At 38.1% G+C, this 16,451-nt stretch overlaps 2 protein-coding genes across 5 annotated transcripts in view; both read right to left on the bottom strand.

Annotated features, from left to right (window-relative positions):
• The window catches only part of VEGFD (vascular endothelial growth factor D), a 41,558-nt gene extending 33,007 nt beyond the window's left edge, over positions 1-8,551 (bottom strand). The window contains exon 1 of the mRNA XM_015443507.4: positions 8,043-8,551. Within this exon, the coding sequence (XP_015298993.1) occupies positions 8,043-8,132 (90 nt within the window). The 5' untranslated portion in view covers positions 8,133-8,551. The remainder of the gene's footprint in view (positions 1-8,042) is intronic.
• A 440-nt stretch (positions 8,552-8,991) lies between these two features.
• The window catches only part of PIR (pirin), a 110,737-nt gene continuing 103,277 nt past the window's right edge, over positions 8,992-16,451 (bottom strand). For all 4 annotated transcript variants that reach the window (XM_005593029.4, XM_005593028.4, XM_074029061.1 and 1 more), the window contains 2 exons: positions 14,332-14,398; positions 8,992-9,309 (listed from right to left, as the gene is read on the bottom strand). In XM_005593029.4, the coding sequence (XP_005593086.1) occupies positions 9,197-9,309; positions 14,332-14,398 (180 nt within the window). In that variant the 3' untranslated portion in view covers positions 8,992-9,196. The remainder of the gene's footprint in view (positions 9,310-14,331; positions 14,399-16,451) is intronic.

Genomic DNA, 16,451 nt, shown 5'->3' on the forward strand with positions numbered 1-16,451 from the left:
CTTGTGGTTTTCTCCCAGCCAGATCATCTAGCACTGGGAGAGATGGCCATGCCCTGCCTTTCTGTGTTTGAAATCTGTGCTCCACTCAAATGCCTCTGTTCTCACTTGACATAACTGTGCTTAGGATATGTGGGGGCAGATGGGTGTGGGATGGACTTGAATGGCAAGACAACCCCAGACCCTCTAGAAGTATGCTCTGAACAACCCCAAGGGGTTCCTGAGGTCTGTTACAGTCTCTCTATCACTGATCTCCAAGATCAAGGGCCCAATGTGCCACCCAAAGCCTTTATGGTGATTAGGCTATTGTTAAAAACAATTTCATTTCCACTCCTAACTCTCTGAGGGAGGGATATATTTCCCAGCCCTATTGACCAATGAGACATTACAAGACATGATGCAAGGAGAGGCTTGAAACTCACCTATGATTGCACGTTTTTCTATTTCCACCATCACTGCAAGCACATGCTTCTGCTAGCCCACTGATCAAAGAAGGATGAGAGACATGTAGGGCTGACCTGCACCCAACCTATGCCTTGAGCCTTAATCCTCTGACTCCCAGCTGACTCAGAGACCTAAGTGAGAATAAGGTAGTGATGTTTTAAGCCACTGAAATTTGGACTGTTGTGTTACACGGCATCATTGTGGCAATGGTTAACTGCTACAGCCTTATTCCTGCCAAAGTATAGCATAATCCATTGGATGGGAAAAGGATCCTTATGCAAAACTTTATTGTCCCTTCTACAAAGCAGCCTTGCTATGCCAGTGGCAGACAGCCCAGCATACCCTCTTTCACGCTTCTTCACTAAGGATCTAGTGTCCCACATCAACATCCACTGATCTCCTCTTCCTCTTCCTTATCAACATCCTCTGCACTCTCTAAGATGCCCAATCATCCCTAGTCTTGCTGTGACAATGTACTTGTAAATGAAGCACACCATTGCAAAGTTGTTTTCACTTTTTCATTCCACTCTGTTCTTTCTGTGCAGTTTCTTATTTAGGGTGTTTTTTTAGCATAGTCATTCAATCAAAATTACACTCTTTCTAATACTCTCCATAATGGAACAGTAAGCAACAGCAAGAATTTGCCACAGGGACATTCAACACATTCAACATTTTCTCTTTCCAGAAGCAATGTTAGCCAAACCTAGATTTCGGGAAACCGATACTTATCTCCAATATGTGAGTGTTATAGTTACTTAGGAATACTCAGTGAATGACAAAAAGAGAATCAGCATAAGAATTTACATTACTAAAGTTTCAGGCATAAAATTATCCTTCCCACTGGCCAAATTGAACTCCCTGACTGTTAGCAAGACATGCAAATACTTAAGACATCTTTATTTTATAAAAACATCATTTTCACTCATATGCCTGGCACATGGTAGACATTCCACAAATATTTACTGAGATGAATATGTGTCTTTCTTTTTTCCAGGGAGAAGATGCCTCCTGAGAAATAAATCTGTCTTCCTTCAGCATACTTTACCCCATTGACCAGCCATGGTTGTTTCCCATCTTCACTGAAGTTGTTCTGAATGTGGTAATGTGATTTTCTAAGCAATGTATATGTTCTTCCATGCATTAAAGGAGGCGTGACAGAAATCAGTGAAGTTTTTCTTTTTATTCTATCGCCTCCTACTCCTCCCAAGTTGTCTCAATACAATTCATTTTCCAGCACTGCTATAAAGTTGGGAATGTTTTTGAAATTCTACAGTCAAAGGTGTGTTCAGAAGCATTTAGAAGTCACCAATGTGAAGAACTCACTATGTGTCACAGTCATTAATACTGTTTGTCAAATATTTCCATCTCACTGCCTTTTGAGTGCATGGTGGGATTACACTTCCTGGCCCTTTGTGGCTAGAGGGGGCAGTGGGTCAAGGGGCTGCAACTAGAACTAATATGTGTCACTTCCGGGTCGGAGAATTTAAGTGCCAGGGTGGGGCTCTCTGGGGCTCTCCCTTCCTCTGTCATAGTGATTCCTAACATTCAAGATCAGATACTCAGTCAGCTTCATCCCCATGTGGAGTTGACCCCGGATGAACCAGGCTGGTCATGTGGTATAAGCAATAAATAAGTGTTGTTTATGAACCACCAAGATTTTGGGGGTGCTTGTTTTCACAGCATATCCTGGCCTAGCCTGATAAAGTATCTGACCAGAGTATTTTGCCATAATTTACCATGACTTTACAAACCACCTAGCATAAAATGAAAGCATAGGTAGCATTTCTAAGGATCTCAGGGATGAAGGAAAACATCAAGATGTCGAAGTTTTGTCTAGACCCCTGTACAGATGCTGCTTTGCTCATCTCTCTTTGTGTTACCAACAGGCTGGAATAATGGGCTCAGATGACTTCCTTCTATACCTGTGGCTCCTAAAAGGGAACACCTTATAGGATGGCTTGTGCCTGGAAGGACACTGGAGGAGTCTTTGATACATCCACAGAAATCCTATCCTATGCCCACAGGAAAATAGCACAGGGTGAATATACTGCCTTAAAAATGCTTTAGAATTTTTTTTTAAAATCATGAAGTCAGACCAGCCATCATAAGAGTAGATGTTGGAGATGATTTAATGCAGTAGTTCATATCCTGATCCTGGACATCTAAAAATCCTGAGGTCTAGTCCATCAATCAGTCAACAAATACTGTTTTTAGTATCTACCCTATTACAGGCTTTTCACTGGTGATTGGGATGCTGCAGTAAACAAGACAATTAAGAGCTCCTTTTCTCAAAAAGCTTGTATTCTAGTAGATGGCGACAAAGCAATAAATGTATACACAGGCAAATAAAACATGTCAGGTATGGATGTGTACCATGATGAAGATAAAATAGTGTAATGATTTATATATAACACAATTGCCAAACTATGACCCATGGGCCAAATCCAACCTGCAGCCTGTTTTTGTATGGCCTGTTAGCTAAGAACAATTTTTTACATTTTCCAATGGTTGAAACAAATTTTTTTTAAAAAAATTTGATGATGCAGGAAAATTACATAAAATTCAATTTTTAGTGTCCATAAAGTTTTATGGGAGCACAGTCACACCTTATATGATCTTCCCTGGCTACTTCTCCAACCTCAACAACTGCACTTCTGGCCTCCATTCACCCCACCTCCAGCTATACCAGCTCCCTGGCTAATACCCAGACATCAAAGCCAACTTGCTGTGCCAACCATGGCCACTGCATTGATGGTTGCTTCTGTCTCTCTTATCTCCTTCAGGACTCTGCAGAGACGTAACTGAATCAGAAAGGTCTCCTCTGATTTACTCAGTACTGTATCCGCTCCCCCTACTTGATTTTCTTCATAGCATTTATCACACCTGACATGTTACAGATTTGCATATTGTCTGCCTCTACCCACCATACTTGGAATGCAAATTCCAAGAGAATTGAAACATTGTCTTATTTCCTCCTGCATTCCCAGCCCCTAGACTTATTTCCTGCTTCATTCTCAGCCACTAGATCAGTGCCTAGATATACAGGTGCCCAATAAATACCTGTTGAAAAAAATAAATGAATGAATTGTCAAATATTGGAAAGCTCTAATGACAGACAAGGGAGATTGTTTATGAACTAAGACATCACAACCAACTAAGGCTTCATGATGCAGTAGCAGGGGGCCTCAGGGTGTCTTTGCTGTATAATGCCCTAGTGTCTTGGTAGGGACTGCAAGAACTAGTGGCAAGGAAGACAGAAAAGTGAACCTACCGCCAGAAAAGCAAGGGAAGAAGAAATGCTTCCATCTCATCTTTGTCTCATCTCAGTCACATTCCCAATTATATACAGTTTCCACTGTCTCTGTTCATCCTAAGTTGTAGAAAAAAGTTGAGCCTAGAAATGTGCTCAGAAACAATTTTACTGTCATTTCTGTGCCTATTTCTGTAGCACCTCTATTCATTTGTGGTAATAATAAATGTATCTGGGAGTCCCAGATCTTATTACCTCAAGTTCTACATGGAATCATGTGTGTGTGCAAATACCATATTCTCATTCCAGAAATTGTCTTTGGGATTTATCGTAAAGTCTAAACAGGTTTAAAACAGGATTTTTATGTTAAGAAATAAGTCATACAAGGGAATACTATATTGAAGATGTAAGATATCGAGGGTTCCTGGTATCCTGGGTTGTATTGTATTGTATCCTTGGTACCAATAACATGCTATAGTGATATAAGTTTCAGTCACCAGTTATAAGTGAGTAACTGGATTAAAACAGATGTGTATAGAAGCATATAATTCAACACATTTAACTACAAGGTCATAAATAAAGAAGAAATTAATGGAAAGTATTTCAGATGTCTTTTGTGCCAAGGACTGTGCCTGACAGAAAAGTGGACAAGAGTTTGCTGGGCCATTTGACCAACATCAAAGTCAATGGACTTCCCTGTACATGACTTTGGAACTGGAAATAGGGCAGGGAGTAGGAGTGGGACTGCTTCCTGGAATTCAATATGGAAAATAAACCTCAGTCCTTGGTTATTCAATTCACTGTAGAGACGATTTCAGGAGAAGGCAAGCGACACAAAGGTAAAGAAATCTTGTGAGCCATGTGGCTTCTCATGAAAGTTAGAAGTATCCCACGTTCCTGTGGATCTTGGACTGATTCTAGTCTTACACAGAATGTGAATGACTCCATCACCCACCAATATTCTTCTACCAGTGTAATTAAGAAAGCGGGTGGATTAAAAAAAGATAGTATACAGGGAAGATAAAGCAAAAAGAAACAAATTCTGTCAGAAAAAAGTTGTGAAAGCCTACCATGGCCTGGCATTCCTTTGTTGCAATAGTGACATGTCTTCATGACTCACAAAATTTCTGTGGACAAGAACTGTTTATTAAATAAACCAGAAATAGTGCTGGCCAGAAGACCAATGTGAATGACAGGAGAGTGAGGATGTAGATACTTATTTACCAAATGTCCAGAGTGTCTACCACATTGTACTTAGGGCTGTCACATACAGATGTGTCTATATGCATGGAGCACCCTAGAGTTGTGCAGTACACATCGTGTACAACTGTATATGACTATCTGAGCTGTATTTTAAAAACTGGAGAAAATAGAAACAGAAATAAATACCACATCTAGGCCATAATCTGATTATATTAATGAACCATGCATAGGTACTGGGTTAACCTTATTTCTAGAGGAAAACGTGTTCTTCTTAGACTGAGAAACTTAACAGCTAAACAGTATACACAGTAGATTTGACATCTTAAGTTGAGATTTTCAAACAGATTTGTCTCAGTCACATGTTCCAGGCACTCCTGACTCCAAACAGCTATCCTTGCAAGCACAAGTGGCAAGACTAATGAAATTAGGAGGCCTTACACCCAAATGGCAGTAAGCACAATTGTCCAGAGTACTAGTAGCTATTTCATGACTGCTACAGGAAAAAAACAATTCTTCACAGACACATAGAACTATCATAGAGGCAATGCTACTCTTAAGCTGGAAAAGTGGGCAATGTTCAAAGCTAGAAAGTGAAAATTGGACTGGGGGTGGCTGGAGGACAACCTAGAGGCAAAATTGGCATCACCATCCATTCTGGAAAAGAGGTGGTTAGAAGAGGAGAGGGTGAGGAGAAAGAAATACACATGGACCAAGTACTGAGGAAGAACATGGAAATTCCTTATAATAAATAAAACATTTTATTTCAAAAAGTAAAAACAAAAAAAACTCAAATACCACCACCCTAAACCATTACCATCATGAATATGTTTTCACACTACATTTTAATTTTAACAAGAAGAACTTTAATGTTTAGAAACATTGTTTCCTCTTAGATTTTCTTTTCTTAAAAGTTGGGGAAAAAAGAAAACTATGACCAATATTATACATCTCACTATCGCTTACCACTCTGTCACATCTATGCCAAAATTTCTGTTTAACTATAGGCAATCCTTTCCTTCATATCAGAAATAATTTAATTGGGTGAGGGGTTGGGTGGATATAAGTTCAGTATATGTAGCTTCACTTTTTAAAGGAAATTCTGATATATTCTGGAAAAAAATGCCAATCGTATTAGTAAGTATAGAATGAAAAAAATTGCTAATCATATTAGTAAGTATATAATGCTGCATCCTCCACGCGTAACGACTTGTTTTCTGTCACATGCAAATTCAGCTGCTTTCCTTCGTTGCTCCATTCAACAAATTTATATATTAACAGTACATTCAAAGCATTTAAAACTTCGCAGTGCCGGCCGGGCGCGATGGCTCATGCCTGTAATCCTAGCACTTTGGGAGGCCAAGGCAGGCAGATCATGAGGTCAGGAGATCGAGACCATCCTGGCTAACAGAGTGAAACCCCGTCTCTACTAAAAATACAAAAAATTAGCCGGGCATGGTGGCACGCACCTGTAATCCCAGCTACTCGAGAGGCTGAGGCAGGAGAATCCCTTGAACCTGGGAGGCGGAGGTTGCAGTGAGCCGAGATTGCATCACTGCACTCCAGCCTGGGCGACAGAGTGAGACTCCATCTTAAATAAATAAATAAATAAATAAATAAATAAATAAATAAATAAATAAAACTTCACAGTGCCCAGGACACCTGAGACATTCTTGGTGCTTGCACTCTTTAAAAGAGCTGAGCAACCTAAAGAATATGACTTACGTCCAACAATTCAGAGTCTCCTTTGCTATAACATCAGCTAAAGTAATGTTTTACAAGGGAAATGGAAATATTTTAAAACTCGAGGAGCCCAGCACATCTAAAGGATTTCCGTTTTATGAACTTACGACAAAGCTGGACAGTCTGAAAAGTCTTACTTGCTCCAAACAAGTCAGACAGTTTTCTCCTGTTACCTATGCTTACATTCACACTCCCATTGACCCACAGTCTGGCCTTGAGATCCAGTATCAAGGCTGGTGGCAGTACAATGGAGCTGAACACTGTGAGTTCTCCCGTGTACATTTGGAATTTGAAAAGTTAGAAAAGTGCTGGCTACCAAACAAGGTGACTTCCTACTCACCTCCAGCTCAGTGTTCAACATTTTTTAATCTTAACCCCCACCTTCGCCAGGCCACCAACACCAGCCAGGAGCCTTTTAAGACATTTTTCCCCCACGACATTTGAATGCATACCATATTTTAAAATACATACCATATGTACTCTATGTACGTCTGTGTGTGATGTATCAAAAGAGTAAAACTTTTTCAGCCCTCCACGAACCAATTTCCCCTGCTGGGGGCGATATCACCCCTGCTGAAAATGCATGTCCTAAACAACAGCTACAAAAACTCAAACTCACATTTAATTGTCTTTTCAAGGCCAGAAGTTCCTAAATCAATAATGATTTAGCACCACTTCAGTCAAAACAATTACATCCGAATCATTTTCAAAATAGAAGCTTAAAATATATACAATCTATGAAATGCATAAAATTGGGCTAAATATTGTTCCAGCAGTCAGTAACGTTCTGGTTAATTTTTTGCATTACTCTCCACTCGTTAAGCTCTATTTGATGCTTGCTCATAGAACCAAAGATTTGATTAGTGTTGAATTTTAAACCCTTCAAGAAGCAAAAAAACCAAACACTCTCTGAGAACACATTTTTCTGAATGGCGGCAATTGGTGATTTGCAAAAGCAGATAGAAAATGTCCATAGAAAGCACTGCAATTTTCAATTTACCAAACAAATAGACTAACCTCTGCTGCTCACAAAGACCTGAAACTAAATGGCCCACAAAGTTATCAGTCATAAAAACAAATCAATGTTTCATTAAAAAACCACTGTGCCATCTGCATATGCAACCGAGGAGAAACTTCTCCATCCGAAAAGATTCCAGACTGCTCATGTTCTACCATAACTTCAAAACACAACCAACCGCACCCCAGCATTTTCAAATACTCATGGCCAGAAGTTTAATAAGACTAAGGAACAGAACAGTCACTAACAAATGCAGGATATATCCTGTCCAGTCCACTACTAGGATGGTTCTGCATTTTTATATTGTTTCAAACATAGTGAGGGCAAAGAAAGTCCTCTGTATGAGCCAATAAAAAGAACTTCATCATATTAAAAATTGAGCTCACCTACCTTCACTGGTCCATGTTCATTACTGGAGCCCTGCACCAGCTGGACGTACAACATCATGAAAATATTCACCACTACCCACTCTCTGTACATTTTGAATATTTCAATATCCACTGATTACTAAGCAGTTGACATCAGGCAGCTAGAGAAAATTGTCTCAAAAGGCATTCTCCAGAAGGAAAGTTTGAAACCTCAAAACTTCACATAGAAAACCAAATAATCAGTTCTGATCAAAATCCAACGAAATTATTTCAATTAGGCAAGGTACGCTTTTTTCGCACAATCTTAGGGGTGGGGAGAGAGAGATGAAAAAAATTAAAATGTTCTCATGCTCCAAAAATAATCAGAAGGTGGACATGTCTTCTACCTGAAATCAGAAAGCACTGTAAATTTATTTCATGTCCAGCAAATTAAAAAAATCTCTCCACCGTATGCCGCAGGTTCCAGTTGCTTTGTAAGGAGGTGGTGTGGCCACCAATGCTTACAGCTACAGAAAACTGGAACCCAAATCTGGATTGAAACTTTTTTGCACAACCTTCATGGAAGCTTGCAGAAGCATGTGCCTTAAATCTGACACAGATTTTGGCAGAAAATGCAGAGAAGTCTTGGCTGTAATCCTGTTGCGTCCCTACCAATAGCAGGGCAGTTTTAAGAACTGACTCAAATGTTCAGGGCTGCCGTTATTGTAAAGCAGATAACCTGTAACATGAAACCCCAGCACAAAGCTTTGACCTTTGTATCTTAGCAGGATTGCTTAGGAAGGGACCTCAGATGCTCATCCATCTGCTGCCAATGACACACAGAAAGCAATCAAATATGATTTGGAAAACCTGCACATGCACAAAAATAATAAAAACATCCATCCATACATGCAAAAAAAAGGCAAACATACACAAAATGACTTTTTAAACAGAAGCTTAGTAACTTAGGTATTTCAAATGAAAAACACTGATTTTTAAAGAAACAATGATTAGGTTTATTTGCATGTGCCAGGAAATATACTACATTTCTTGTTACAAAAACCATGTTATCGCTTTAGTGTGGAATTCTTTAGAAGCACCAGCTAAATAAGCTTTAGAAATGGAATGCCTTCAACGGCTCAGTCTCATAAATGGCAAAATTCTAGGACACATTGAGACCTGCTCTTCTGCTTTCCACTAGTTCCCAATCTTTGATTTCCAGGTTTTGGCCCTTTCAAACCCATTTTTCGCGTTTCTGAAATCAAGAATGGCTTGAGAAATCTCTTCATTGGTGTTCATCACAAATGGACCTAGGGCAGAAAGAGACATTCAGAAAGTTCTGGGTGGCAATATTTTCCTCTACCACTAGAAATGGTATGTATTTCTGTAGTTCTTAATTTAAAACAAAATCCAAGCACATCTGAAGAGTAAAAGTTTATTTCACAGTGTTCAGTCCCCAAGGACTATAAAATGAGTTTCTTAACTAGGTTTGTGTATGATTATTGATTATAAAGACAAAACTTCAGATAAATGCAATGTCATCTCACCCATTCAGTAGAGGTTTCTCACCAGCAACGGTGATCTGTTATATTAAAAAGAGTCTTAGATTTGGTTCTATTACAACCATTTTTGTAGTTATTTTTATAACATTAGCTGATGTCAAGAATTGAACCCATGTGATACAAAGAACTGACAAATCTTATCATAGCTTTGGTGTCTAAGCAGCATATAAGGCTGTATACTTATTTGAGGATTCTAAGTCATTTTTTGAAAATTGGCAGCACCTATTGACAATAAACAGAAGATTATAAAAATTTCTAGTCAAAAAGCATCATTTTTAAAAAGTTTTCTAGGGTTGGCAAATGTTTGCTAGGAAGGGCTAGATAGTATGTATTTTAGATTTTGTGGGTCAAACAGTGTCTGTCTCAACTACTCAACTCTTTCATCAAAGTGCAAAAGCAGCCAGAGATAATGCAACAGTGAATAGGTATGGCTGTGTCCCAATAAAACTTCATTTACAAAAACATGCAGTGGGCAGATGAAGCCCATGGACCATAGTTTGCTGACCCTTTTGTCTAATTGCTGGGTCTGAACTCAGATTTTGCTAAAAATGTACAAGAAGTCCTCCCCTAACCTACCAGGAGGCAATGTGTGTTTCTTCCCTTTTCTTCGTATATTGTATGGGTGGAGAGGCACTGGACTGTCTCACTCCCATGATCTGCTAGATGAACAAGGCCAGCTTTTATATGGCATTGACAGTGTCTTTAGAGCAGTTGACAGACTTGTTCACTCAGTACATGTCCTCATCCAGTCTGCAGAATTTCCTGACATTCCTTTTATGGAACTGCCTGCTCTAAGGGGCTTTCTCTGGGAGATTCTGATTAATACATAACTGTATTGCTTAGAGAAAATAACACATTCAAACTTCTTAACCACTGTTATATCAACATGGATTTGGTGATCACTATAATTTAAATCTTGAGAAGGAAGACACAGGATAATATGTCTTGATGATGCTGAAATCTTTGGAGAGGATGTGGGGAATAGAATACAAGTAGGAAGAAAAAACCCAGGCATCTAAATTCATTCATTCATTACCTATCTATTAAGTATTTATTGAATGCCCATTAAATGACATTGTGCTAGAAGCTAGAGACATAAAGATGAAAGACAAATAAATGACAGACTCCCTCTCCTCAAGGACTCAAATCTATCACACAGATATGAAAAGAAATCATTACAAAACTGTGTGAAATATGGAAGGATAAAAGTGTAAAAACTATAAAATCAGCACAGAAAGGGGGAGGAGGAGAAATCCAGGAAAGGATTCACAGAGGGAGTGATGTTTGAGCAGTCACACAAGGAGGAAAGGCATGTTCAGGATTAGTGTGCTGGAGGAATACTGGAGGGGATAGGGGTACAGTGGTGGAGGGAGGGATCAAAGGGGGAAAAATGGCGATCTGAAATATAGGAAGAAACCGGACCCTTCTGGGCTTTGGATGCAATCTACAGGAAGAAGTTTGGACCTACTTTTGCAGGTGATTATGAATCACTGTAAGGTTAAGTAGGGAGTAATATAATGATTTATAATTTTTAAGGAAAACTTTGGCATCAGGTGTCTAACTTGGGAGGCTGAGTCAATGGTGGAATTGTTAAGGCTATTTGAGATACAGGACACAGGAGGCTTTGGATGGAGCAACGTGTTTGGTTCTGGATATTTTTTGTTTTTCTTTTCTTTTTTCTTTCTTTCTTTTTTTTTTATTGAGACTGAGTCTTGCTCTGTTGCCCAGGCTGGAGTGCAGGGGTGCGATCTTGGTTCACTGCAACCTCCGCCTCCCAGGTTCAAGTAATTCTCATGCCTCAGCCTCCTCAGTAGCTGGGATTACAGGCATGCACTACCACACCCAGCTAAATTTTAGTATTTTTAGTAGAGATGGGGTTTCATCATGTTGGCCAGGCTGGTCTCAAACTCCTGACCTCAAGTGATCTACCGGCCTCGACCTTCCAAAGTGCCGGGATTACAGGCGTGAGCCACCGCACCCGGCCCGGTTCTGGATATTTTAACATAGAGGTACTAGAGACAATAAAGTGGTTTCTCAAGCAGAGGTTTTTGGTACATTGTTGAAACTATGGATCTGGAGCTCATGAGAGAAATTTCATCTGGAAATGGAGGTTTGGACTATATTAGGTAGGAAAGAAAAAGAGAGTTATCATATACAGAATAAACAATAAACCCAAGAGGGTAGCCTGGGGAAGACAACTTTTTAAAGGACACGCAGGGGAAAGGGAAATGCAACTTGGAAGATGGGAGCAGGTACTAAGTCAAGGACCCAATTCTTGTGCCTCATAATTTTGCTATGGTTGGGACTTGTGGAGCAGTACTCCCATCCCCAACTAGTTTCTGTAAGAATGGTGTGCTTCTAGGCTTCCATTTTGACACTTTCTGGGGTAGTATGCCATGTTTCTCGATTTATAATGCGCACATGAATCTTATTATTTAATCTTATTAAAATGCAGATTCTGATTCAGGAGGTCTGGAGTGAGGCCTGACATTCTGCATTTCTAACTATCTTCCGAGTGATGCCGATACTGCTGGTCCATGGACCACGCTTTAGGGAAACAAGGCTCTGTTATACAGGGAAGCATTGGAAGCTTGGAGTCCCCTAAAGCTAACTGACGAAGCTTATCTCCTCAAATCTTCAAGGAGAAAACTGAATCCAGAAAGCATGTTTTTAAATTGATCAACTACAAGGGTTGTGAACAAGAAAATTATTTGATAGTTATCTATAACTCTTTCAAATTATAGCTTTCATCACTTCTCTAATTAAGCCTCTGAAGCCCCTCTCTTGTATAAAATCGTGCGTCTAACCTCTTGTTATGTAGAACTTTGGTATAGTGGAGAGAACATAAGACATGGGGTCAGGAGACTAGGGTTCAAGTCCCTGCTCCACTGCTAACAATCACTTTCCATTAGAGAAGCTACAGGGCAGAGCAACAGACGACCAGCATGGTAAGAGGCAGAAGGGCAGGGTGTTTGGAAAACAGACAGCCTGAGTGTGAATCCAGCTGTGTGACCTTGAGTAAGCCAATGAACCTTTGACCTTCTGCTTCTTCATCTGTAAAATGGGCATGAGAGTACCAACGTCATAGGGTTATTTTGAAGGTTAAACGGATTAACATAAGCAAAGTGCTTTAACCAATGTCTAGGAAACAGTAAATTCTATGCAAGTATCTGTTAAGTAAATAAATAAAATATCTGGATTTTATTTTCCTCATCTATAAAAGAGGCATGACTACATCATGGCTAAGCGTATTTTCTATCCTAACATTCTATGACTTCCTGTGCTTAATCTGTGGACGAATAATTAAGGACACACGATGATAAGAGGAGAAAGGGTCTTAGCTAACTCATGAGATTTATACAAGTTCCCAGTCAAAAGATGGTTGTGGCTGCCTTTAAACACACATAAGTAAAAGAAAAACTTAAATGTCTGAGTTTTTAAAAGTTAAAAAACAAAAACAAAACGCTTTGCTTCTCAGTAACTGAGCTTTCAAGGGACATATTTATTTTGTATGATTACTCTGAGTTTGTATGTGCAGGGATACCTAGTGTCCCTGTATTCCAAGCCACTGGGAGAGGATCCACATGACCCCAGTGTAGGATGGCTTTGAGCAGTCCCACTCCTTTGATCTGTCACCTAATTCAGTTAGACTCTTGCTTTTCATTATTGGTACTGAGGAGATTGCCTAAAATAAGACTTCCATCTCACACATCTTTTTCCCACCTAAATGTTAGTTACTAGGAATAAAGATTATGAGCCTACTCAGTTTGTCTGAAGGCTTTTTCCAGAAAAACAAACTATAATATTGCAGTGCTGTTCAGCTGAGAGAAAAGGAAATAAGAACCACAAACCTTTGGAATGGAAATCAGATGCATATAAAATGGTTGTCAAATGCTACAGGCCGAGGCAGGGTACAATTTAATGTTCCCCCTGAAGTAGTTAGTAGAACAAAAAAGAATATTTTTAAAGCAATCCGTGTTCTTTAAATTTATGAGCAGCTGGTGGTTATCTGCAATCATTGTGTATATCTGGGAATTCATGCAAGGCAGGGAAATGCAACGGGATTTTAATGCATGTTGAATTTAATAATTGGTGAAGTGAATATATGTTTTGTAAGCATTTATCTAAATAATAAAATGTGTTTTAATTGCTTTTAGATGTTCCTTCATTTAATCAAACAGCAATGATATTAAGAAGTCAAAACCCAAAGAGTTGAAGTAATCGTTATGGGTACTTAAGTCAGGATTTTCTGCCTCTAAGTACAGTACTATTTCTGCTATATCAGTCACCTCTACTCATGTTCTTAAATAAACAAAAAATAACTATTTTCTTAAAAATACTATTCCTAAGAGTTTCATATTTTTTTTACTAAAAATGCAATAGACTACAGGACAGTATCGAAATCACCTTTATTTTTGATAAAGATAAAAAGGATGTTAAAGTTCCCAATAGACTGTAGAATCTTTTTTTCAAGTTAAAATTCCCTATAACATAATACAAAAATACGATTTTTGTTCTTCCTACAGTTCCAAACTCAATATCCTACACATAAAAGGTATTTAAGAAATGTTTCTTTTTAAAAAAACAGATGAATAAACATCATGTATATATTTCCCTCTGATGACAGAAAAATTAAACAATCCTCAGATTTGTAGATGGAGAGACAGGACAAAAAAAATCCAGCTATTCTTCCCAACAATACTATACATGTACACTGTTTTCAAAGAAAAAGAAAATCAACCAAGAAAATCATCGTCATTTTGGTCTTACCGTGTTGGACAACTGGTTCTCTTAACGGCTCCCCAGCAATTAAGACAAAGTGGCTTCTCTTGGGATCCTAAAGTTAACAAAGAAAACATCAAACAATAAACAGGCATTTTCGAAGGTCAAATTGTGAATAATTTGAAATTGATATGCTAGCCAAATGGGCGATGTTCCTAATTCTGAATATAATTTTCAAAAATATTTTCTGTGCAACACTCAATATGGAAATGTTTATTTCTTAAGTTGTTTACTAGCAAGTAGAACTCAAAAATAAGTCCAGGCCACCAAAATATTAACATTCTCAAATTTAAGAAGGAGAATTTAAATTAAGATTTCTTTAACTGGAAATATCTTCATGACAAACCATGTGATTAAACTGGCTTATCATGGGATTTATGATTTCTCAGTAGCCATATAATTTTTAAAAGGGAAGATTCGTTATGTAAATCCAAAATAAGATGTTATTACTTTTGAAAATTATTACTATTAATGTAAAATATACCCCAGAAATATTGCACTAAATGGAACCTTATAAAAACAGAGCATCCAAGGGATATCTGCTCAAGCAAATTTCCCTCCAAAAGGGTCCTATTACGTTAAAGTCTCTAAAAGTTTTTGCTTAGAATTAAGGATTTGATTTTTTTCCTGAAACTGGAAAAAATATTAACCACAATATCCAGTGCTAGTATGGATACAGGGAAAAATACACCTTCATATATTGTTTGGGAGATTTTCAATTGGTGCAGTAATCCTTCCAGAGAGCAATTTGACAATATGACTCAAAACCCCCAATATTGTTAATGTCCTCCAATCCAGTAATGACAGTTTTAGCAATATAGTGTAAGGGAATTTCACTATTGTAGTACTATTTATCACAGCAGAAATTGAAAATATTTCTCCAAAAACGAGGGGTTGGTTAAATAATTATATGTTTATAAGAAAAACTATCATGTGGCCATTAAAATTCATTTTCTCATTCATTTCTCAACAAATATTTAAGTGTGTAATGTATTGTTCATAATGTTCATAATGTATTGTAAGTTTTGTAAATATCACAAAATGGCATGTATATACTATGGTTTAAAAATGCCAAAATGTTAGCATTTATTATTTCTGAATAATGGGAATTAAAGCAAATTTTATTTTCTTCTTTATGCTTTTTGTATTTTTTTAAATTGCTACAAAAATTTGCTAATTTTAAAAGTTAAAAGGAAACATAAAATAAATATTTTCTAAAGTTCGTGTTTGGGGAATTGTTTTATAATCAAATGCATTTCTGGTTTAACAATCATTAGAGCATTTCATTATATAAAACTAAGTATATTAAGTAATTCACAGGTTATAATTGTAAGAGTCCTATCTTTATCAAAATCATACATATATCACATATATATATATACACTTTTCAGTAATTTTATTTATTAGAAATGGGTGTTTGATTTGAAATTAAGGAGAACTGTAGTTCTGTCAGAAGTGAATTATATATATACTTAGATATATGTGGTGTTTTGTGCCCTGGAAACTTAACTGAGACAACGTGGCAGTTAGTTGTAACAGGTAGAGTCAGAGGTGCTGCTAGACCTTAGCTTGTCCTCATCCTCCTGCATGCCATGTCCAGCTCTTCTTCCTGACTGCTAATTCTGCTAAGAGCGGCTGCAGCCCCATCCCTAGACACTAGGCTGCAGAACTACAGACTTCTCCACTAGACTTCTTTTGTGGCCTCATTTTAGTGCCTGGATATGCTTGGCATTCCAGATTAACAGGTTGGTGACTTTTCCCATTCCCCAGCTTCTGCTTTTCTATCTTTATTTCCATAGCTCCTCCCATATGCAAATGCTCCCTCTCTGGGAAGCTGTCTTGTGACTGCCCTCTCGCGAGGAATCCCAAGCTAGCCAAATGGAGGGGCCGCCTAGAGCAGAACTGAGGCACCTCTAAACAACATTATGATGTTACTAGTTCCAGAAGATTTATTACTGAATTCAATAAAAATTAATAATTAATTCCTTAATCTTCCATGTATTTAATAAAAACTACCGTATTTCACATGTCTGAAATTTGTTTCCCTTTCCTGCCTTCAACTTAAAAAATAAATGGGACTGTAGGGTAGAATGGTTTCTTCAAAAGTC

Source organism: Macaca fascicularis, chromosome X (genome assembly GCF_037993035.2).
Source record: "Macaca fascicularis isolate 582-1 chromosome X, T2T-MFA8v1.1".
Lineage (NCBI taxonomy): Eukaryota > Metazoa > Chordata > Mammalia > Primates > Cercopithecidae > Macaca > Macaca fascicularis.